This window comes from Lonchura striata, chromosome 1 (assembly GCF_050655825.1).
Source record: "Lonchura striata isolate lonStrDom1 chromosome 1, ASM5065582v1, whole genome shotgun sequence".
Classification (NCBI taxonomy): domain Eukaryota; kingdom Metazoa; phylum Chordata; class Aves; order Passeriformes; family Estrildidae; genus Lonchura; species Lonchura striata.
The window spans coordinates 5,501,465-5,525,604 of NC_140703.1; the positions used below are offsets into that span (position 1 = coordinate 5,501,465).

The 24,140-nt window shown below is 46.7% G+C and overlaps 1 protein-coding gene across 7 annotated transcripts in view; it reads right to left on the bottom strand.

The window, feature by feature from the left end:
- CLPB (ClpB family mitochondrial disaggregase) overlaps nt 1–24,140 on the bottom strand; it is a 71,315-nt gene that overhangs the window by 36,527 nt on the left and 10,648 nt on the right. For all 7 annotated transcript variants that reach the window (XM_085584782.1, XM_085584732.1, XM_085584545.1 and 4 more), the window contains exons 3-5: nt 19,465–19,551; nt 7,422–7,525; nt 3,153–3,281 (exon numbers count right to left, since the gene is read on the bottom strand). In XM_085584782.1, coding sequence (XP_085440908.1) covers nt 3,153–3,281; nt 7,422–7,525; nt 19,465–19,551 — 320 coding nt within the window. The remainder of the gene's footprint in view (nt 1–3,152; nt 3,282–7,421; nt 7,526–19,464; nt 19,552–24,140) is intronic.

Genomic DNA, 24,140 nt, shown 5'->3' on the forward strand with positions numbered 1-24,140 from the left:
CTTTGTTATCGCATGGAACCGGGAGGAGGGGAACGCCTCCAGTGAATGCCCCGAAGTCCTCCTACATAAGATGATCAAGAAATCCAATTCCAGCACCCAAAACTTGCTGGAAGAGCAGGGAGGGGTCTGCTGTCACCTCAGCAGCTCAGAGTCCACCTGACAGAAAGGTAAAGTTTATTGCACTTAGCAAATAATCCTCACAGATCTGTATCCTAAACCATGACTGCAAAGGGTAAGTGGGTATTGTGGACAGTGAACAGGGATTAATCTGAGGAACACTGTGAACTCAACCTTGGGAGGGTCTCCAATGGGAATTTCACACCATTGCCATCCCACTGGTGGGTTGCTCTCTCCAGGATCTGAGCACTGGGACATGCTCTACAAGACAAGGATTTCCGCTTGGAAATGAAGTCTGAGGCTCTTGAGCAGGATCCAGAAGGATTTCTGTGGGGCTGGACTAAGAACAAAACAGTGATGAGTGACCATCACATCTTCTGGCTAAGTTCTGAATTTTCACTTTGATTTCACACAATCCTTCCATTTGTACTCAAACAAACACAGTCCCACAGACTGTTAAATGCTTTTTTTTCTGAGTTCCAAGTGAGTTCTTTCAAGCTGAGACACTTTGCTACAAACAAAGAACTCTCTGTGGGCACCAGGCAGAGAAAGGGCCATTCACAGGGATGGCAGTGGCTCCATGACAGACACAGAAATATCTCTGGAACAAAAAGAAAAAAAGAACAGTTGCCTCTGTGCAGTGAGGCCTGGATTGGAAGAGTACTCAGATCTCTAAGCAGGGCACAACTGGAGAAATAAGGTGGACTTACTCCTTTACAATGATTTATTCAGGACAGAAAAATTCTTTAGTGCCAACTTCATTTATTTGCACCTATCTTTTATCTGTACTTAGGGTAACCAAGGAGCTGCCCTGGTACTTTCAATCAACTGATAATATGTGTCATGCAAGGAGGCTTTCCAAGGCAGAACTGAGAACCAGGTACTTTGTAGAAAATGCTATTCCAGGTGATTCTACCCCTCTCCCCAGGTGAGAAAGTGAGACCTCACCTGCAGTGCTGCCTCCAGCTCTGGGGTACAACAACAGAAGAATCTAAAAATGCTGGAGTCCAGAGAAGATCACAGAGGTGCTTTGAGGGCTGAGCCCCTCTGCTCCAGAGACAGGCTGGGAGAGCTGGGAGTGGTCAGTCCAAACCATTCTGTGATTCTATGATTCACACCATGACATATGTCACTCTCCAGCCTCCAGTACAGACTATCTGCACAGATCTGTTCCAAATACTGCTGAGACAAGGATTTTTCCAGTCCTTCCACCCCACTGCCACCCTCTGTAACACTCCAGAGGCCCTTGCACTCTCCTGCAATGCCCTTGTCTGTGCAACCCGCTGCTCAAGCAGGTAAAGCCTGCTCCACTCTGCTCCTCCTGTGGGCATCTCTGCCCACAACTGTGGGATCCCAGAAGTCTTGCTGGAAACCTTCTGACCATCAGTGCCCGTGGCCAAGTGACTGCTGAGCAGGTGCTGCTTGGGCCAGGCAACAGACATGCAGTAAGCCATATGCCCTGGGACTATACCAGGTTCTCTGTTCATGCAATGCCCACACATGCTGTGAACACGGAGGGGGGCTTCTATGTCAGAAAAATGGACCCCACTTGGTGGGGGGCAGTATTTTTATCTGAAGACTTCCCAGCCACCATGTTCAGGTGACCTTGGGGACATTGCAGGAGGAGAGCTGTTGAAATTTCTGGAGGAGAAGGAATGCTGGGGACAGAGGACATCACATCTGGAGGAAGGCAGAATTATGGACCAGCTTGGTGGTCTGATGCACTGTGCATGTGCAGGTACACACTAAGCAGATGCCAGCTCTGGAGAACAGCACAAGAGTCACAAATATCATCCCAGAGCGAACAGCAGGAGGGTACATATAGAAACTGTTGGCACCACATTCTTATTCTGCTGGTTAAAAGCATCTTCTCATTCTACTCCACTAGTGCTGATAAGCTTTTTCCCCATGAAGGCAGTTGAGCACTGAACAGGTTGCCCAGGTGAGTACACATGAGATGACAGTGAAGCAGGCTCCATGAGGAGAAGGGCCCTGTGATTTAACCAGGAGGACCAGTAACTGCATAAGCTAATTCTGACTAACTCTCACAAGAGCTGCATTGTCCCAGTGCCAACAGTACTCGAGTGTCCACCATTTCCTCTGGGTACCAGCATCTATCATCATCTAGCCTGTGCCTTGTCCATAGAGCAGATCTGTTCCTGGTATAGCAGGGACCCTTCCATTCCACAAAGGGACATCAGGGATATGACAGAAGGCCTGAGTAAATACTGCAGTTGGGAAATGAAAAAATACTAAGCAGAGACCAGTGGGGGCATGTGGGGCACCCAGTCCAGCTATGGAGCTCCCAGGGTGTGGAGTTGCTGGAGTGAGGTCAGAGGAGGTCACAGAAGCTCTCCAAGGGCTGAAGTCCCTCTGCTCTGGAGAGAGGCTGAGAGAGTGGGGGATGTTCAGCCTGGAAAAGGGGAGGCTCCAGGGAGACCTCAGAGCACCTACCACTGCCTAAAGAGGCTCCAAGGGAGCTGGAGAGTGCTCCAAGAGCCTGGAGTGACAGGACAAGGGGGAGTGGCTTCCCATTGACAGAGGGCAGGGTTAGGTGGGATATTGAGAAGGAATTGTTCCCTGTGGGGCTGGCAAGGCCCTGGCACAGGTTGCCCAGAGAAGCTGTGGTTGCCCCAGCCCTGGAAGTGTTCAAGACCAGGTTGGATGCAGCTTGGCACAACCAGGTCTAGTGAAAGGTGGCCCATGGCAGAGGGTTAGAACTGGATGATCTTTGAGGTTCCTTCCAACCCAAACCATTCCAAGATTCTATGATTCCCTGGCTGTTGAACTGCAGGAGGAAAGGGAAAACTTAATGACTAAGGTGAGAAGAACCACTGAAAGCACATAGGAAAAAAAACACTGGGAATGAATGGGAACACAGAAACGAAGAAGTAAAGGGAAGAAAGCAAACAGCAAATCACATTAAATTGTGACAGTGACAGAGTGTGGCCTCTGTCTGAACCTGACAGGTTTGTAGGATGGGCTAAGTCAGAAGTGCTCCTGACCCATGAGCTGGGTGGAACTACAAAACTCACCTGCATCCAGCAGCAGTTTGACTGTCAGGTAGTCATCAGCCAGAACTGCGTAGTGTAGAGCTGTGCAGCCCTTGAAGTTGGCTCGGATGTTGAGACGGTTGTTGAAGTCATCCTCCCGGGTGACAAGGACTGCAGGGGACAAAGAGTGAAAGCTCAGCTCACTGAGATAACTACAGAACTGCTCATCTGCATGTGCAGCAGCAGGACCCACCACCCCTCACCAGGCAAGAAGCTTCTTAAGGGCTTTGTGACCTTTTCTGCGACCACCAGGACCCCAGAGGGGATTTCTGGTGGCCATTGCCCCCACTCCACTGAGCAGCAGTAGAGATAAGGACAACATAGTTCCCATGTATCCCAGTGACTGCCTAGACAGTGCCCAAGCATGGGAAGAGGTGGGTGGAGAACACCTGAGCGAAGACCTCAGCCTTTTTCCAACCATTTATTGTAGGCTAACAGGATGGCTTGACTTGGAAGGGACCTTAAAGCTCATCTGGTTCTACCCCACTGCCATAGGCAGGGACACCTTCCACTAGACCAGGTTGCTCCAAGCCCTGTGCAGTCTGGTCTTGAACACTTCCAGGGATGGGGCAGCCACAGCTTCTCTGGGCAACCTGTGCCAGGGCCTTGGCACCCTCACAGGGCATAATGTCTTCCCAATATCTAATCTAAATAACGATTTTAGCAAACAGAAGGGAAGCTGTGACACGAATGAATGCTGCCCCACTATGGCTTGATCTTCAAGAAAATTCCTGATTTTGGGGTCTCCAGCACATAAGTTCATGTGTCTCAGCAGGGCATGGCTCTGAAGGAAGGGTCTGCAGCACCCCCGCTGTCCTGTAGCTGGTCTAAGGATCAGGCTTTAGAAAACCTGGATTTTAAACTCTTTGCTTTAGTCATCAGAAAAAAAAAAAAAAAAAAAAAAGAGAGAGTGACTTTTTACAGGGGCAGATAATGACAGGACAAGTAGGAATGTCTTCAAACTGACAGTGGGCAGGGTAAGATTGAGTACTGGGAAGAAATTCTTCCCTGTGAGGGTGGTGAGACAATGGCTGGCACAGGTTGCCCAGAGGAAGCCCCACAAATAGCCTGTCCCACCATGGAGCATGAGTGATGGTGGAATTGGTGTATGCTGTCTCCATTCAAATGAACACCATCCACCTGGTGGGCCAAATTCTGCTCCTGGAGGTGTGTCCAGCTCCTTCGTGAAAGGGTGTGTCCCTAAAACTCATTAGACCCAGATCCAGTGGCAGGGAGAGCTTCCAAGTGCTCTGAGCACCTTGTATTGTGCTATGGCAAAGCAAGCAGAGCTGGAAAGCGGATGGGCTGCAGGGACTTCATGGTCCCTCCTAAGAGCCATCAAAAGATTTCTAGGAGATTCAAAAAGTTCAGAAGAGAGAAACACTGTGATGAATACCTGATGCTGTCCGAGCCCAGCATCTCCACTAATGAACCACAGTCCCTCCAGGAAGATCAATTAATGCCCTGGCTCCCTTCCTTCCCTGGGTCCTTTCTCCAAGCACACAGGGTGAGTATGTATATTTATTTGTCGTCATTTCCTACCCAGGGAGGAGCAGGATAATGAACTGCGTGCGTCAGGGAAGATGAATCTGAGATACTAGGGAGCAGCGCAGTAAAGAGATTAAAGTGTTATTATTGTTGGTTTTTTTCCCCCATGGTCCGTTGTGACAGCTCGGCCGTCATCTGTAAAAAATGTCTCTGAGAAAGATAATCATCGGAAACTCAATAAAGCGTCAGGGGAAGCCTCATCCACCATCCATCACTGGGTGCCTGGAAATTTTCAGCTCTCTGTCTCCCTTCCTGCCATCCATATAAATGTCTGTAATATATTTTGTGCAGTGGTTGTGGAGCACACCCTCTCGATTTGGATGTTTTTATGAAAAAATATTTATACACGAAATATGTAAATGTCTAAAAAAAAAAGAAAAAACAAAGGCAGTTTCTCTCTCTCTTTTTAAAAACGCAACTGAATTTATTCTTTTTAATAAAACATGTCAAGCAAAGAATTAATGCAACTTCTCATAGAGTGGCCTTATCTTTTCTTCACCCCAAAATATATAACATTAGAGAGGGATGAATGCAGACAAAAACAATTAACTTTCTTGGTTGATACACTTTATCTTAAATAAAGTCTATGTACATGCATTATGTATTGGCATTCTATTGCTCATTTTTTAATGTAGTTTCATACATTTTACATTCCCTGCTATAGGGATATGATCTATGCATACTCTCTCTCCCATCAAGAAGTAGGTCTGCTGCACGGGTGGGTCACAGTGAGGGATGAGAGCAGGGAGCTTTTAAAAATACAGAATAATGCCCTGTCAAAGCTGTCGTCTCACTGTTCCATCTTCTTAACTCAACCTGTGCTTTATGAAAGGTTCAAATATTACACCTTCATTAGGCTTCCACAGAGTTTTTCTCCTGTTAGCACTGAGTCAAAAGCACAGACAGGCCCATGGATAATGTCACTGTGCTCCAGCAGCACCCATGGTGTGGCTGCATGATGAGGGAAGTGACCCTGTGCTGAGGCCACATCTGGGGTCAGCTCTGGGTCCCTCACTCCAACGACATGGAGGCACTGGAGCATGTCCAGAGAAGGGCAATAGAGCTGTGGGAATTTGGTGAGGAGTGGCTGAGGGAGCTGAGGAGGCTCAGCCTGGAGAAAAGGAGGCTCAGGGGGGACTTTCTCTCTCTCCTCAACTCCCTGACAGGAGTAGAGCCAGGTGGGGGTCAGGCTCTTCTCTCAAGGAACAAGGGACAGGACAAGAGGAAATGTCCTCAAGCTGTGCCAGCGGAGGTTCAAGACGGATATTGGGAAGAATTTCTTCATGGGAAGGATTGTTAAGCCCTGGCACCATCTGCCCATCCCTGGGCTTTAAAAGTCATGTGGATGTGGCATTTGGAGACATGATTTAGTGGTGGCCTCAGCAGTGCTGGGAAAATGGTTTGACTCTATGGTCTGGAAGGGCTTTTCCAACCAAAATAATTCCATGATTCTATTCTATGACTCTATGACTCAGGCTCTGCAAACCATGCTGTGCAGACTGATGGTCTGGACAAAGTGTGTGACTTCCTCCCATTTTCTACCCAGAGCAGCTGGAACAAGGTTTAACTTTCAAACAAGTCAGAGAACACAAAAGCAGCCACTGTGGCAGCAGCTGTACCTGAGAATCCAAGTCCCAGTGGCTGGCTGAGCTTTGGCAGGGCAAGGGGGATTTCTGGGAAACATCCCATGGTCTGCCAGCTCAGAGGTGAGGTTGTCAGGCCAGCACAGTGCTTGGATAGAGAAAAGGCTTCAGGAATGGGGAAGGAAAGACAGGGACATTTTCGGGGGTTGAGTCCTACTATCATTCCTGCCAGCATGAGGAACAGAAGAATCTCTGAACATGCAGCTGGCTGCTCCAAAGAATAGCTGGGCATGTAGAATCCAAACATATCCTGATAATCATAAAACCAAGAAAATTTTACCACCATTTATTGTCATAAAAAGTGGAAACCATCTGGGAAATTTAAATAGGTCTGAATAAACAAAACAGGTGTCTGAAAAACCTCGCCTAGTGGAAGGTATCCATGCCATTGTAGGGGATTGGACTGGATGGGTTTTAAAGGTCCCTTCCCACCCAAACCAGCTCATGATTCTATGATTCTGAGTCTGCATCCAACATCCCAGTGATGAGGATAATGAAGGGGTAAGCATGGAAATGGAGATCTGCCAAGAATATCTATAATGAGATGACATGACTGCAGAAAATGACCTTGGTTTTCAAGGAAAGTCATTTATGGCTGAGAGCTGATACTGATGCTTGCCCAAACCCAACTGTAAGCACTGCAACCACTTGCATCATTCAGCTTTATTTCAATTGGCCAAGTTTGTCTTCATTTCACAGCTCCTGATAAGATCTGGATTAAAGCTGCTGGTGGAATACACTGCCCTGAACCCCTTCCCCTTCCCCACAATGTAGCTGCATGTAAGTCAATGGAATGGCGTTCATATCTATGACTTTGTATTTAGCTCCGGCTTTATAAAACCAGTTTATCTCTGGTAAATTGAAGGATTGCTTCTATATAATATCTACATAATGTTTTTTTCCTCTTCAGACACATATTCACCCAAGTACTATCAATTACTTTGCATTTAAATGGAAGAAGATGAAACAAGCTTTAAAAAAACCCCATGAGGTCAGATCAGGAAACAAAATTTTCGGACCTGAAAAGCAAATGTCGGCAGCTGCACACAAACCATCTTACCTTCCAAGGAATGGAGGCCTTTTTCTTTGGCAATTTCATACACACTGCTGAAATCATCCCCAAGGTTTGGATCTGCATTAGCTGTGAGCAGAGCCTTTACCACACTGTCACAAAACAGAAGGAAAGTAAGGCAGAAGTAGTAGGTGAGGAATTGAAGTCCTTCAGACACTGAGAAGTGCTCAAGAAAGCCCTCTTCAAATATTCCTGGGAATGTTAATATTCCTGGGAAGTTAACCCATAACTGTAACTGAACATTTTATCACATAGAGCTCCACCAGCATATAGTAAAATGAATGAGATGGGGGAGGCACTGGAGGAAGGGGTGACACTATAGAGATATGCAATCCTTCTGAGGAGACATGCACAGAACATGCTTCTGGCACAAGGCATATTCCTAGACACAGACCTTGGCTCCAATGCCACCTCCATCCCTGCAAAAAGGAAGATTATTGTAACAGTCTGCAGATTAAGGGAAGCAAAACTACATTGGTTTTGGGAGGCAATAGTATAGCACCTGCACCCCTGATACTAAAGGTGCCATCCTACTACAAGAAGTACAAACTTCCACAGCAAGCAGTTCAGAGGAGGCTCTGAAGATAATCAGAGCGCTGGAGCACCTCTGCTTTAGAAGACAGGCTGAGATGGTTGGGGATGTTCAGCCTGGAGAAGAGAAGGCTTCGGGGAGACCTTAGAGCCCCTTAGGACCTAAAGTGGCTCCAAAAGTCCTAGAGACTTTGGACAGGGGCCTGGAGTGACAGCACAACAGGATTGGCTTCCCACTGACAGAGCACAGACTGGATATCAGGAAGAAATTCTTGTCTGTGAGGATGGTGATGCTCTGGCACAAGTTGCCCAGAGATGTCACGGTTGTTCCATCGCTGAGAGTGTTCCAGGCCAGACTGAGGCTTGGAGCAAACTGATCTAGTGGCAGGTGTCTCTGCCCATGGCAGAGGGTGGAATGACATGAGCTTTAAGACCCATTCAGCCCAAACAATCCTGTGATTCTATGACTTGAACTTTACAGCCCTTTTAGACACTGGAAGAGGCCCTAAGGTGTCCCTAAAGCCTTCCCTTCTCCAGGCTGAACAATCCCAGCTCTCCCAGTCTGCCTCCAGAGCAGAGGTGCTCCAGACCTTGAAGCATTTCCTTGGTGTATCCAAACAGTTTCACTCCACTTCACCTTGTCACTCCAGCAACTTCCCATACTTCTGAGGTTGGACCCCAGAGCCAGATGCAGCTCTGCAGGTGGGGCTTCATTGGAATGGAGCAGAGGGTCAGAAGCTTCTCCCTTGCCCTGCTGCCAATGGCACTGGGGATCAGTCCAGGACTGGATTTTGAGCTGCCAGCAAATGTTACACATTATGAACATGCTGCAGTGGGACACAGGACGCACTGCCCAGGCCATTTTGGTGTGGAAGTTCTCACTCTCTGCTTTTGAATCCAAACAGTCATCAGGCCAGAATTAAATTTCTCACTCCCTCAGAAAGCAGCTTGAAGCCAGGTAATTCTTAATTTTTTTTTCCAGCATGCAGGCTTCCCATGACAACTAGACAGTAACTCATTTGTTAGCATTCATCGCCAGTGACACGGCTCACAGGCTGAGAGCAATGTGCGCCACAGCCTGACATGTACCTGCAGGCTGTGGCTTGTCAAGTCACATCTGGAATTTAACTTAAGCTCCTCTCCCATTTACCCAATAAATGCATTATCAGAATCAAAGGTGGTTATCTTATTATTAGAGCATGGTATAGTAGAGGCCAGCTCTTTACTAGCACTGGTGCATCCCTCACCATGTATAAAGTCACCTCTAGTGAGCACAGCACCAGGACTGGGGGCAGGATACAGAATCATGGAATTGTTTAAGTTGGAAAAGCCCTCTAAGACCATTGAGTCCAACTGTTTCCCCAACACTGTCAAGCTCACTGATACCTGGAAAATATAACAGATCTTTCCAACAATGTTAAAGTGAATATAAAAGCAAAGCTTTCAGGTACACAATGTGGTGAAAACTGCATGTGGTATAGTAATTCTACAGTTTTTATAAGGTTAGTTGATTAGTGTGCTTATCATATACTGTCCAATTAAAAGGTTAGTTGGTTAGGCAATAATTCCTGGTGTCTTGCTCCACTGGAAGCAGTCCAGAGGTTTCTTCTGCCCCACTTCTGTTATGTCTGGTCCAGATTCTTACTGGAAAAGAGAATGTCCTTGTAGCTGGTTCTCCTCTTGGAATAAGACTAAACGGTACTTAGGAATGTGTTTATAAGATTAGCTTAGTGCTCCTAAATGTAGGGAGGAAAGATAGGAAAAATAGTAGACGCTACAGCTATGCTTTAGCAATCTACAAAGCTACAAATGTATAAAATAGATAAAAAGCTAAAAATCTTAGGCATCATTCCCCCCTAAACTACATCCCCATGTCAAACATCCAAATGTTTTTAAACCCTTCAGGAATGGGAACTCCACCACGCCCCAGGACAGACTGTACCAGAGCTGGACAACCCTTTTGGGGAAGAAATTTTTCCAAAATCCAACCTAAACTTCCCTTGGTGCAACTTGAGGCTGTTTCCTCTTGTCCTGTCACTGGGAGAAGAGACTGACCCCAACCTGGCTCCACTCTCCTTTCAGGCAACCCTTGTGAGCATACAGAGCTCATTTACATCTGTAATCCATTTATATCCATATTTTGACAACATCGTCTGTTCTATAATATTTAGGTTGAGAGGTTCTTCAAACAGTAATTTCCAATTATGACCTTTCCCCTTTTCAGTCATCAGAAGCATGCTGCAATGCACAGGTTCTTGAATGGATCGAGTTGCACAGCCTTGATCATGTTAGATACCTGATGGCTTAGAACAGGCACTAAGGATGGAATGCTTTGGGTTAGATAGGGACCTTAAAGCTCATCTAATTTCAACCCTTTCCCATGGGCAGAGACACCTTTCACTAGACCTGGTTGCTCCAAGCTCCATCCAATTAAGCCTGGAACACTTCCAGGAGTGGGGCAGTCTTAGCTTCTCTGGACAACCTGTGCTGGGGCCTTACCATACTCACAAGGATTAATTTCTTCCCAATATCCCATCTAACCCTGCTCTCTGTCAATGGGAAGCTACTCCCCGTCGTCCTGTCACTCCAGGCCCCTGTCCAAAGTCCCTCTCCAGGTCTCTTGGAGTCTCTTTAGACACTGGCAGGGGGTCTGAGTTCTCCCTGGAGCCTTCTCTTCTGAACAGCCCCACCTCTCTCAGCCTCTCTCCAGCCCCTGGAGCACCTCCATGGCCTCCTGTGTACTTGCTCCAACAGGTTGACATCTTTCTTGGCGGTGAATCACCTTACCTACTTTCAGACATCAGCAGTGGAAGCCATAAAGCCCAGAGCAGCCTCTCATCACAGATGTCCTCTCTACCACACAAATCTCTTCAATGAGCCTGAGTTTTCTCTCAGTTCACTAAGTAGTTTGGATTTTGTTTGAAGGGTCAGTGTGTGACCCACAATCTTCAGTACAGTTCCAAGGAGACAACTTCACTCTGTCATCCTCAGGCCTTTATGACAGTGCATCCCCTGCCCTGCCCCCAGGCCACACTATGATCTGGAAGAGACAATGTGATGCCAGGGAAAAGACACTGATCCAAATATCTGCTCCATGTCTACACTATCTTGCCAGACTGCTCCTTAAGGCTGTATCAGTGAGGACATCCCATGTAGGAGTGACACAACAAGCCTATAGATCCTTCTGGACTACCTTAGGACCATTGATAAGGGGCACAGGGCACAAAATGTATCCTGAAATCCCTACAGCAGCTCTAGGAAGGGCTGCTCAGCATGCCTAGCTCCACTCTCACCTCTGTTTCAGACCCTGGGCCTTTACCACTGCCCTCTATGCAGCAAAATTCAAAGCAAGGAAGTGGTCTGGCTGCAAGAAAAGCCCTGTGAGGCCAAGTGTGTGGCCTTGGACATCCAGAATAGATGTAGCCACAGGCCACCCACCCAGGGTCTCCCACCTCTGGTCATTAGGTAGGACAGACCTACCCTTAGCCTCTGTCTGGCACTGTGTCATCTGTCAAAGACTGGAACAGAGGGAGATACACCACATCCAGTCTTTCTAGTTGGAAAAGGACAAGCACAGGTCACTGATCTGTATGAAGTTCTTCTGGAAATCCAGTGCTGGATTCCTCTAGAAACATCCTGCATCTCCAGTACTTGGTGCTACTGTGGTCAACCCAGTCATCAAGTGAACTGCATCAAAGACCTTGAAGAGGAGGTCCCCATGAAAGCAGGAGGTGCAGGATGGAAGATGGCAGGGCAGGTTATGTCCTGTTATTTTATGGGACCTGTATTGACAATTTCCATGCTACTAGAGATGGACATCTACCTACTGAACAGAAAACATCACAGAACCATGGAATCATGGCTTTTAAATCTGTCCAGGGATGGGGACTTCACCACTGCCCTGGGCAGCCACTGCCCTGGCAGTGACAGGACTGGTGACTCCTTCAGGCAAGAAATTATGTGCTTCAATTATGCCTTTGATGATCTTGCCCTAGTAGCTGACTTATTGTGATTCTTGCAATCAGGTTTCCAGCATCCCCACCAGGCAGCTAAACTTCACGGATCACTCAAGTGATCAAGGTTCTGATATGGTCAAACCACCCTTCTTGGACCCCATTCTCATGGCTACTACCACCAAAGAGGCCATTCTACTTCAATTTTAGCTCACAGGCTATGATATACCTTCAGGTCACTGTATCTGGCTCATTTTTAGGGAAATGATCCCAAGTCTCAGTGTGGGATCTTAATCCACAACATTGTAACCCATGGGTGAGCTACAGGTACTGAGCGAGTCATATGGTAAAACAGGATTTGTTATTTTCTTGATAACTCCATCCATCTGCCTTCATGCCCTCAGTGACTACACTGAAATAAGTGTTCTTCCCAGGCACTCCATCAGATACTACCTCCATGTGCTCTCGGATTCTGAGGAAGCCCTGTCCTTTCTATCCACTGCCTACATGTTCAGCATTCTTCTCTGGGAAGTGACCATCTGTGAAAAGTTGAGCAGAGGACCACAACTGCTAGATGTAAAGTGGTCTGAGAGTGGTGTAGTAGGTGATGGTGGCAGAACTGCTCAGCTCTCCTGTGAATTACCCTCTGCACCATATTCCCTGTTGTAAGAAGCATTCCCATAGCTCTTATGATTGCTGGGAGGCTCAAGTTTAATAATAAACACTGGTATCATCACTTCCTGGCAAAATCTGCTATGCTAAAATACTGACACTAGTCTAATAACAACACATCACACATCCAGCCTTCTTTTCCAATCATCTTTCAATCACATCTCCTGCTTTTGGGATGTGCCAATGCCTCCAGGACACTTGTCCATCAGCTAGACTCCTGGAATCACAGCTATCAATTGCACCTATCCAATTCACACATAATGGGACATTCAAGCAAACTACCCTGTAGGAAAGGTAACAGTGCCATGAAAACACAAAGGAACTGTACTCAGTGATGCAAAGCATGTGCATGTTCCTGGAAAAAAGGAAGGGACTTGCAAAATCAGGTGATGAAAGAGGCTCCAAGGGAGCTGAAGAGAGACTTTGGACAAGGGCCTGGAGTGACAGGACAAGAGGGAATGACTTCAAAGTAACAGAGGGCAGGGTTAGATGGGATATTCTTCCATTCCTATGAAGAAATTCTTCCCTGCAAGGGTAGCAAGGCCCTGACACAGGCTGCCTACAAAAGCTGTGACTGCCCCATCCCTAGAAGTGTTCAAGGCCTGGCTGGATGGACCTTGAAGCAACCAGGTCTAGTAGAAGGTGTCCCTGCCAAGGCAGGGAAATTGGAATGAGATGAGCTTTAAGGCCCTTCCAAACCCAAGCCACCCACAATGAGTGAGTTTAAAATGAGGGATTCTCTGGCCCATACACTTTTTGTGTTCTTCCTCTTGCTATGAGGCACTGGGGCAGAACAACACCCTACACCAGATCCTAGCAGGAGTGGGATGCTACTGTCCAGCTTGGCTGTTTCAGCTTCCCTTCATAACTCACCTATGCTCAACAGCCTCAACAAGCTGAGTTTTAATTTGCTGATCAAGTTTTGATTGGATTAGAGGCAGAGCCTATTCATCAGCATGAATATAAATCTAAATTGACCCTGGTGATGACTCAGAGGGCAATGCTGAGCTAGAGCTGGCTGGGCAGTTCAATCGATTGGGGAAAGTGCTTTCTGCTTGTAATGGCTGGACTAACATATTGTTCAATAAATAAATACATATATACAATACAGGGGGTGGAGAAATCAATGGCGAGATGGTGGGAGGTGCCTGGGGCTGCGTCAAGAGAGATGTTATGCCTGGACCATCGCCGGCAGCTGGGGTTGGTGAACCAAGAAGCCTGGTGATCCCCATGACCACGTGTTATCTGCACAATGCAAGTGCCTGGCCGGGTTTTGATATGCGGCTGCCCTGAGCTCTGGCAGGAGCCACATGTCCTGCCTGGACACAAAGAAGACCCTTGCCTGGTTATATCTTAACTGTGTAACACTCAGCACAGCAGGAGGGCTGGGAGGAACTGTTGCTCAGATAAAGCTAAATGTGAATGTGTGCCTTGCCAGGACCAGTTTACATCTACCTATGGCACAAAAAGCCAGGCAGCTGCAGCAATACCTTGCGCTGTGGTGTGCTATTATTAACCCAGATGAAAATGACTGATTCCTCATAAAGGGATAAAAAGGGACTATGGGATCCAAAAAAAGGGAAAAAAAATCTTGAAGGGTGGTAATTGTTATATTCTTCAGTTTTCTTTAAGAGTGTGACATGGGTGAATCATCTTTCAGAGGCATGGTGAAGGCACAGAAGCCCTGCTCCCTGACTGGAGCAGTAAGAAAATGTGAAGAGAAGCCATTTTTGTGGCTTGGAGAGGTGCAGGAACCTGCTAAACTGACAGCATCACATTGTGCTTGAATTGCAAGATATCAGATAGTGTTCATCCCGGAAAACAGGGATGCTCATGCCCAGGGTCTGAGATGGGGGCACTGCCAAGGCAGACGTGTGAGTAACAGCTGCAGGAACAGCCAAGTGGTCACTGTTCATCAGAAACACCCAAAAAGCAAGTGGTTGAAAGTCAATGTCCCAGTTTCTAGGATATCAGGCCCTCCAAATGTTTTGTCATCACAGCTGAAACCCATACCCAACTCCTCAGCTCTCTGACAGGTGACACATTGTGGGGCCCTATCTTCTTCCAAAGGTACTCGGATATTTCTCTAGCTCCAGTGCAGACAGGTCTGAATGACCTGCCTAAAGTGAAAGGAGTGAAAAAACCCCCATGGAACAGATGTACCTAATATAGATAACAAGACTGCACTGGTTCATCATGTCACTGCCTGTAGACAGAGAACAGCTCCAAGTCAGTCACCCTTCACCAATCGCAGAACAAACCCACTAGAATATCACAATGCATAAGGAATTGTCATTACCAATATAAAACAGCCACACAGCATCTTCAATGCACATGTGGATGGGGCACAGCTCCCAGCAATGTACACTGAGGCAAGGAACTTCCTGACCCCTCTCTCTAAGGAGGGTTGCAGGAAGGTAAGGAACGGGACGAGGTCACACTGGGCCACAGTCTGCTGGTTCTGGTTCCATGGGAAAACCTTTGACCCACAGCTCCTTTGATCTGCACAGAAAGGCAGAGAAGGAAAAGGAGAGCCAAAGCTCAGGAAGGAGTCACTTGACATTGGTCATTCCCAGAAGAAAGGTGTTGAGAAGCAAAGGTGAAGAAATGCAAAGAGATCCAGACCTGAAGAGGAAGGCAGAAGAAGAAAGGATGTGGAGGAAGTAAAACTTGCTAAAAGAAAATTAAGATGAGTAGATGATGCGGGGAGGAGTCAAGAGGAATTTGAAGGCTAAAGCCCTCAATGAAACAGGAAGACAAAGATCAACATGTCCTGACGTGCTGTCAGAAACCCATGCCCTGGGCAGATCCCACAGCATGGACAGCAAAGGAGGGGATAATTCTGACCCTCTGCTCCTCTCAGGTGAGACCCCACATGCAGTGCTGCCTTCATCTCTGGGCCACTCAAAATCAGAAGGATGTGAAACTGCTGTAGTGAGTCCAAAGGGGGACAAAATGATGCTCTGAGGGCTGGAGCACTTCTGTTCAATTAAAACCTGGGCATTGCTGCTGCTGCTACTGTGAAAGCTTTTATGGAGCCTTGCACAGGCTTGAACTGCACTTGAACTGGATTCTGAGAAGGAAATCCCTGTGAGTGCACTGAGGTGCTCCTCCCCACTACCTGAGCCATGCAGGAAACTTTGGAAGCACTAAAATCACAGAACCACAGAACTATTTAGGTTGGAAAACCCCTTTGAGATCATTGAGTCCAACTTCCTCCAGCACTACCAAGGCCACCACTAAACTTTGTCCCCAAGTACCACTTCCATATGACTTTTAAATCCCTCCAGGGATGGTGACCCCACCACTGCAGTGGGCAGTCTCTTCCAGGGCTTGACAATATTTTCAAGCTTTGAATTTCCCCTAATAGTCAACCTCAAGCTCCCATGGCACATTTTGAGGCTGTTTCCTTCTTTCTCTGTCCCTTGTTACATGGAAGAAGAGAGTGACCTCCATCTGACTCCACCCACCTGTCAGGGAGTTTTACAGAGCGAGAAGGTCACTCCTGAGCCTCTCTTTCTCCAGGCTGAGGCCCCCAGCTCCTTCAGCCACTCTTTATCAGAGGTATGCTCATGCTTCAGCCCCCTTCTTCAGAATTGCTGCCCAGGGGTTGTGCCAATACTGTTGAATGGTAGCAGAAGCAGGTTTCAGTGTTTTTTAGAACTACTCAAACTTATCCCACTGGGACTCAGACTTTCCATGCTGCTCTGTGCCTTAGTTTCCCCTACCACACAAGTAGTTCTCTGCCTCAGAGGATGCTAAGATGACTTGATATTTCACTGTCACTTTATTTTTGTGGAAATGATAAAAACCGGAATAGCTGATAACCAGATATAGAAAAGGTCACTAGTCTACAGAATACAGACATACAGCTAAAGTCCTACCTCCTTTGGGGTTTCATTTATGATAGCTTTATTGCTTATATTAACAAATACACAAACACCACAGAGCTCTGAGTATGCATTTAATTAAAACTTAAATACTAAAAATATGACAGTGCTATGGTAATTCCTGCAGCAATGGGAATTACAGCATAAAACCTTCTTTTGCTGCTGTAAACATGGTCACAGCTGGATGTATCTTTAGCCCACGACCCAGTTACAACATGTATCATCATGGAGCCAAAGAATTTGGATTTGACTCTGTCTCATGTTAAAAAGCAACCCTAAATAATTGTCTCCACTAGATCCACTATTTTATCTCCCCACCCAGGCAGACACCAGTCTCCTCCTGGAGACCTCTCCATGGGAATATAGCAGAATGCTTCTTAATGCTTCCCCACATTTTGGATACAAGACATCTCTAAAAAGAAGAAGATGATAATTGTTTTGCTGTAAAAAGAAAAGACGGACCCCAAACTTGCCTTCCAGCACACTGGATTTCATCTTGTAGCTGATGGCAACTGACAGAAATCATTAAAGCAGTGCCTCTGGAATTAAATTAAACAGATGGACTGGGGCTGTCTAATTGGAAGAGTGAGGGCTGTGGAAATTGGGAAACATGACAAAGCTAAAGGACAGGTCACTGAAACCTCCAGTGCACAGTGGAGACTGAAAACATCGGTCTTCTCTGAAAAACACCTTTAGAAAGGTGTTGAGGATAAAGGTTTCCTTTTTGTTAGATGAAAACAATCATCTCAGTTCCCAGCATCCCAGCCCTTCAAAACCATGCTGAGGAACCTGTGGAGGTATCAGCAGCCATAAAAAAGGAAGTGGTGAAAGAACCAGTAAGTTACACATTGGAATGACCTTGATCTTTTTGCAGTCAAATAGTATCTGTAGGTCCTGTTCAGCTGGCTGCACCTCAGCCATCTCTGAGCCAGGGACAGCCCAGCTCACATTCCCAGAGACTGCTGGCCTGAGAGGCGAAGGACCAAAAGTCATAACAACTTCAAATCCATCACATCAGGTGCATTGCACAGGCAATTAGACAAGGGAGATGGCTTCACACTGCCAGAGGACGGCGTTAGATACAGGGAAGCAATTCTACCTTGAGAGAGTGGTGAGGCTCAGGCACAGGTTGACCAGAGAAGCTGTGGTAGCCCCATCCCTGAAAGCATTCAAGACCAGGCTGGACTGGGCTTGGAGCAACATGGTCTAGTGGAAGGTGCTCCTGCTCACAACAGAAGGGTGGAAGTGGATGATCTTCAAGGTCCCTTCCAACCTGTGATTCTGATTCTAAGATCAGTTGCTGTGGCTGGAGAAAGCAGATTTGGAGCATAATCTTTTACAGCGGGACCACACTCTACAAACAAAACCATCCTGCATCCTTGTGCCTCTGACTCCTCCCTTCCCCATTACACCCCAGCCACAACATCTAGTTTCAGTTACACAGTCCACCCTGTGGACTAGGTCCATTAGAAAACTCTGTAAGTAATTTCAAGCTCTCTGTGGGTCATGTTCCAGCTCAATGCATTTCCCACTCTGCACTGTGGACATTACAAGTCTAGAAACAGGACCAAGGGCCAAAACCTTGTCTGGCACAATGACAGAGCTGTTACATAGGGAATAAGTCTGGCTTGCCTCCAGAAAGGATAGAATCAGAATCACAAAGGTGGGAAAAGACCTTTAAGTTCACCAACTCCAACAGTATCTAATTACTCTTCTGCTACCTGGAAAAAAGTTATACTGAGCTTCAGGTATTCAAGGTCTTCTTAATTTTCACTTTAAATCAGTATTCATCTAAAATGTGGGAAAAATAAAAAGAATTTGCCCAACACAGCCAAACCCTTTTTCTTTTGGCCAGGTACACAACAAAGACAGACATGGTGATGACTGTGCCCTTTCAGAAGGGACTAGTCTGGAGTCCACACACTTTTTACTGTCAAGATGTTTTCATTAGCATTTTGACTTGATTTTAGGCCTGATTTTAGGTAATTATTGTTCCATGAACAGCCTTTCTCCCTGTCTCCCCTTAGACTTTGCAACTCGGGAAGTCCCGTTCTGCTTCACCAGTCACTCGGAATGGTCAACAGTCGTCACACTCTGCTGCTGACCATTGTCCACTGGGAAAGGTGGGAGGCTCCCAAGTCCATCCCTTCATGGACAGGCAAATAACAGAGCCTGTTGCTGCTCGGACATCAAAGTTAAACAAACATTCACAAGCCCCCACCTCTGGGCCTGTTTTAAGGAGCTCCCTGAGGAGGTCACGACTTTCAGCTTGTCATAGCACACATCAAAGTTTGCACCACACACGAACTCAGCACATGGATTGGGATAGTGTCACCCGAGAGCGGATATTCAGCCTTTGTGCACTGCTTTAATCCTGTGTTTTCCCAAGTAATTAAGCTTTTTTGCTTATGAACTTGTGACTAAGTAAAGCATCCCTGAGAGGTTGTAACATCAAAGCTCATTCTCCCGTCTGTCCCACATTTTTCGAAATTGGATTTCTTTTTCTCCTTTTTTTCCCTTAAATAAAAAAAGCTAATTGAATTTAGTTGTAGACTGAATATATTTAGGAGTGTCTTTAAAAGGTTACAAGAAGCCAGAGTGATCATCATGGGAACTGTGGAGCAAGGGCACAGCATTCAGCCCCAGTGACAGCCTCACCACTGAAAAGGGATGGGACAGCTCTTACAGGAGCGACTTTGGCTGGTGGCGTACCCACCACAGTGACATCCCACAGGTATGGGCTCATCCATGGCCAAAACCTGAGAGCTGCTGTGGATGGCACCATCAATTCAGCTGTCACATCTGTGGGACTGAGGAGCAGCCTGCCCTGATTTGTCACACCACATACTGGGCATAAGGAGAGTGACAAGCTCCCTTGGGTTAAGCTTCACAACACATCCCAAGCTTTATGGAAATCCTCTACAGAGCTTAGTATGACTTTAGGAAAAGGTTGAAGTGAGTCACTATGATGTGAGATGCACATACCTGGAGTTCCTGCTGATGGCTGCCACCATGAGAGCCGTCCAGCCAAGCTTGTGCCTTGCGTTCACATCTGCACCTTCTTCCAACAACCTGGAAAGAGGAGAGATATGGTCAGGAAATAGATATAAAGAGAGCACCTCAAGCATCCTGGAGCTAATGAGGGAAAGTGGAATGTTTTACTGTGCAGGCACCTGCTCCAGCACAGCCCAGAAGACCCGATACGAAGTTGATTCAATACAGTTCTCAAAGGTGACCCAACTTAAACAAACATACAGGTGATGGCAATCTCACTCCTTTCAAAGGGTGCAATGCCAACATCTTGCTTTCTGTATTGCTTGTTTATTTATTTATTCTGTTCAGTCTAATTTCTGAAGGACCAATCAGTACCTGACAAACCCAAATTCCAATGACATTTGAATCCTTTGGCTGCAAAGCACCCATTAGGCTTCAGAAGCAGCTCAGTGAACCTCTGAAGCCCATGCCACCTGCAGATACTTCACAGTTTTCTTGTACAGCATAAGAACAAATAGGACAACACCCAAAAATACTAGGAACCAAACTATCCTCATGTCTCCAAAATTTTCTTAGCTTTTGCAAGATAATGGCAAGTGACAGGTTTTTGCAGCAGGTACTTTAGCTCAACCTAAAACATGTGCTGAGCCCAGACAGTATGAAATGATAGTTCTCTCTGCACACCACAAGGAAGAAAGGAAGTTTAGAATCGAGGCACAAATTTTACAGTGCTCAAGTTAAATGAGATAAACTCTAAACCCTGCATGTTCAAGTCATAGAATCACAGAAGGGTTTGTGCTAGAAGGGACCTTGAAGACCATCTTGTTCCATCACTTCTTAGAAGGTGTCCATAGGCATGGACACCTTCTACTATACCAGGTTGCTCCAAGACCTGTCCAGCCTGGCCTTGGACATTTCCAGGGAGGGGCCTGCCACAGCTCCTCTGGGCAACCTGTGCCAGGGCTTCACCACCCTCTCAAGGAAGAACTTCTTCACCGTATCTAATCTGGTTCTCCCCTCTGTGAGTTTGAAGCCCATGTCCTGCCACTTTCTGCCTGTGTAAAAGATCCCTTTACACAACCAAATCCATGATTACGAACCCATTTTTCTTGCAGGAGTAATGTGCTGCCTGTACCAAGACAGGGAAGCCATGGGTCAGGCTTTAGAAAGCAGAATGGACAATACAGGAGTCAGCAGTTCTCTCCCCTTGGTTTATCCTTCTCCCTTTTCACAAATTAAGGCTTTTCCATCTTCCTTTCTGGTGAGGCTGTCCTGCACAGTGCATCCTCCACAGAGGTATAACAGGGAAGAGCTGTCATTAAACTCCCTGCTGGGAGAGACACAAGTGAACACAGCAGCCATGTTCCACCTGTGCAAGCACCACTTGAAGTCTTAAAATTCTGCCTAAGGAAGTGGTTGGGTGTGACTGCTTGCATGCACTGAACAAGTCATATCACTTCTTTAAGGACACAGAGAGGTACACATCCGACACTCAGTCATTCCAAATTCCTCACTCTTGGCCTGCTTTAGTGGCAGTGTTCTCACTGGTTAAGAGTGCTGGGACAGAATGAGTGAAAAGGAGGCAAATGAACCATATTTCTCTTCTTACAGTTGGGAAAAAAACCCCAGGAAAGCAGGAATGCTGGTCCAGGGAACACTCACAGATATACCCAGGGTGTCCTGCCAACATTCCTCCACCTCACTGGAAACTTTCACAGTAGCTCCACTAGGAACTTACCCAAGGAACAAATACACTTATATACTGGGACACCTGGTGTGTTCAACCTGAATAAGAGAAGGCTCCAGGGGGAACTTAGACCCTCTGCCAGTGCCTAAAGGGGCTCCAAAAGACCTGGAGAGGACTTTGGACAAAGGCCTGAAGTGACAGGACAAGAGGGAATGGCTTCCCATTGACAGAGGGCAGGGTTAGATGGGATATCAGGAAGAAATTTTTGGATGTGAGGGTGATGAGGCTCTGGCACAGGTTGCCCAAAGAAGCTGTGGCTGTCTTATCCCTGGGAGTGTCCAATACCAGGCTGGACAGGGCTTCTGGCACCCTGGTATAGTGGAAGATGTCCCTGCCCGTGACAGAAGAGTTGGAACTAGATACTCTTGAAGCTTCCTCCCAACCAAACCCTTCAGTGATATGATATATGGTATGATAATCCTAAAGTTATTTCCAAACAGCAATGCGTGAACTTTGGCCGGTATCTTGAACACAGCTGAACGCAGTTCACCCCACTGACTAGACAAACCAGCCAGATAAACATCATCTGAATAAAAAGCCTGCATTCCTCTCCAGTTGAACTTATTTGACAGAGACTAGGGATTGAGAGCCAACAGCAGATGGCTTCAGCCAAGCTCTACACAGAAGCATGTTGGTGAACTCTTCTGACTTGAGTAGTGTTATGATACACATAACGGGTTTGGGTGGACAATTTGACCACCCTTTTTTGACAGAATGAGTGGCCAGCACTAGTGCTGTGGTTCTGGATGCTCTGAACTGTTCATTATGCACTTGGACAGAAACCTAATAGCTGAAATACTAGAATCATAACTGGCAGTCTTAATTTGTAGCTCCCAACTGTGATTCAGGAGGCTGTGACCACTGTAAATGATCATAACACCAACAGAAGCTTTATGCTCTCTTTACCAGGGTTACAAGTTAAAGTTCAATGGTAATGAACTATCTGTCAGGTCAACAACAGGACCTTGATCCGAAGAAGTCTGATACTTGAAGAACAAATTTTCACAGAATCCACTCAGATACAATTTTTATTTCCTTTTTCTATGTGGTTTAATACCTGAAGAACCACCCAGCAGTGTGATGGAGAGCAGGGATGGTTCACCTACAGCCTTATGGGGGTTTGGAGCTACAGAGCCCTACATTATGGCTAACACTGGTCAAGCTGCAGCTCCTGCATTATCCAGTAGCCCAGTAAACTCATCTGGAGAGTTGCACAAGAGCAGCCTTGGCCCCCCACAGGGTAAGGCATAGAATTATGGAGTCATTTAGGTTGGAAAAGTCCCTCTGAGACCATTGAGTCCAACCATTTCCAATACTGTCAAGCTCACCACTAACCCACGTCCCCAAGTGCTGCATCCACACATCTATTAAATCCCTCCAGGGATGGGGATTCCACCACTGCCCTGGGCAGCCTGTGCCAGGGCTGGACAACACTTTCTATGATGAATTTGTGAAATATCTTTATGCTTTCTCCTTCTGCCAGCACCACATCCCTGCAAGTGAATGTCAAGAGTGTGCTGCCAGTTCTGCTGCCTGAAGAGCACTCAGAATGCTGAAAGGAGAAATATCCCTGTGCAGCCACAAAGCTTTCTGTCCTGGTGAGGCCCAGACACACAGGGGATAGCAGATTGCTATCTGCACAGATCAGCTCCCTTTGCAGCTCCGCTTACAGAGGTGTTTGCACCCACAACAGAGATAAGGTAGCCTAACTCAGACCTGTGGCCACTGCTGGTCACACCATCACCTGCTCCAGCTGGAAGGACACTGCCTGCAGCAGAAATCCACACCACAGCTCCATCTGTGCCACCATGTGTGCTGTGTCCTCTGTGCAGGCACAGGGAGTTGCTCCCTCAGTTGGAAAACTGCTTGCTCGCTGCCACTGCAGGAACAAACTCCACATCCAGCTCTCCCAGACCCTAAGGAGCCATTCCCACAAGCACCAGGGCTCAGGATGCTGGTCAGGATGCTGCAATGGCAGATCTTACTGTCTCCCCCTGACTCACCCTAACTGCTTCCAAAAATCCTTTCCCAGACATTGTGATGCCCCATCCCCTTCCACTTGTCTCTTAAAGTGGTGTGGACCAACATGTCCGAGTTATTTCTGAATTTCATTGTATTTACTTGGCCATTTGAAAGTCATTTGAAAGCAGTAACATTCATATCACCCTCTTTCTACAGCATGCCACTGTGACAGCCTAATAGCCACAGAAAATATAGGAAATAAAGGCATCGTGATGACAAGGGAGAGGGATCCTGAAAAAAGAACCCATAAGGGGCAAGGTAACCCCAACACCAAAACTGCAGGTAAGAAGGCATCAGCTATGCCAGGATTGAGGCACACAACCCCTTCAGGCTGGGAACTTTTGCCTGGCAATAAAAGCCTTGAAGCCCAACACCAACCACTGATTAACATCCTGAGTAGAGTTTAATTGATGCAATTTTGCAAAGTATCGGGCCCATTTGCACTTGACTATGGAATTTGCATTATTCTACATTAAAGGGGCAGAGAGACTGTCCTGGTCACTTTCTGCCAGCCACTGGGTTGCTCTTCTGCAAAGAGTCAGTCTTAATTTCACCTGTCATGAGTTTTAACATTTCATGAGAGGGTCTGGACTAGAAATGACCTTGAAGATCATCCAGTTCCAACCCCACTGTCACAGCCAGGGACATCTTCCCCTAGTCCAGTTTGGTCCAAGCCCCAACCAACCTGTTCTTGAACACTTCCAGGGATGGGGTAGCCATGTGAATGGATATTTCTTCCCAATATACAATCTAACCCTGCATTATGTCAGTGTGAAGTCAACCCCTTCTCCTGTTACATTTGTTTTCTCATAAATGGGACCTGCAGTGTAACTCTTCAGTATCTCCCTTTGAGATAAAGGACAGGAGATCAGCCCTTATTTAAAATAAAAAGATGATG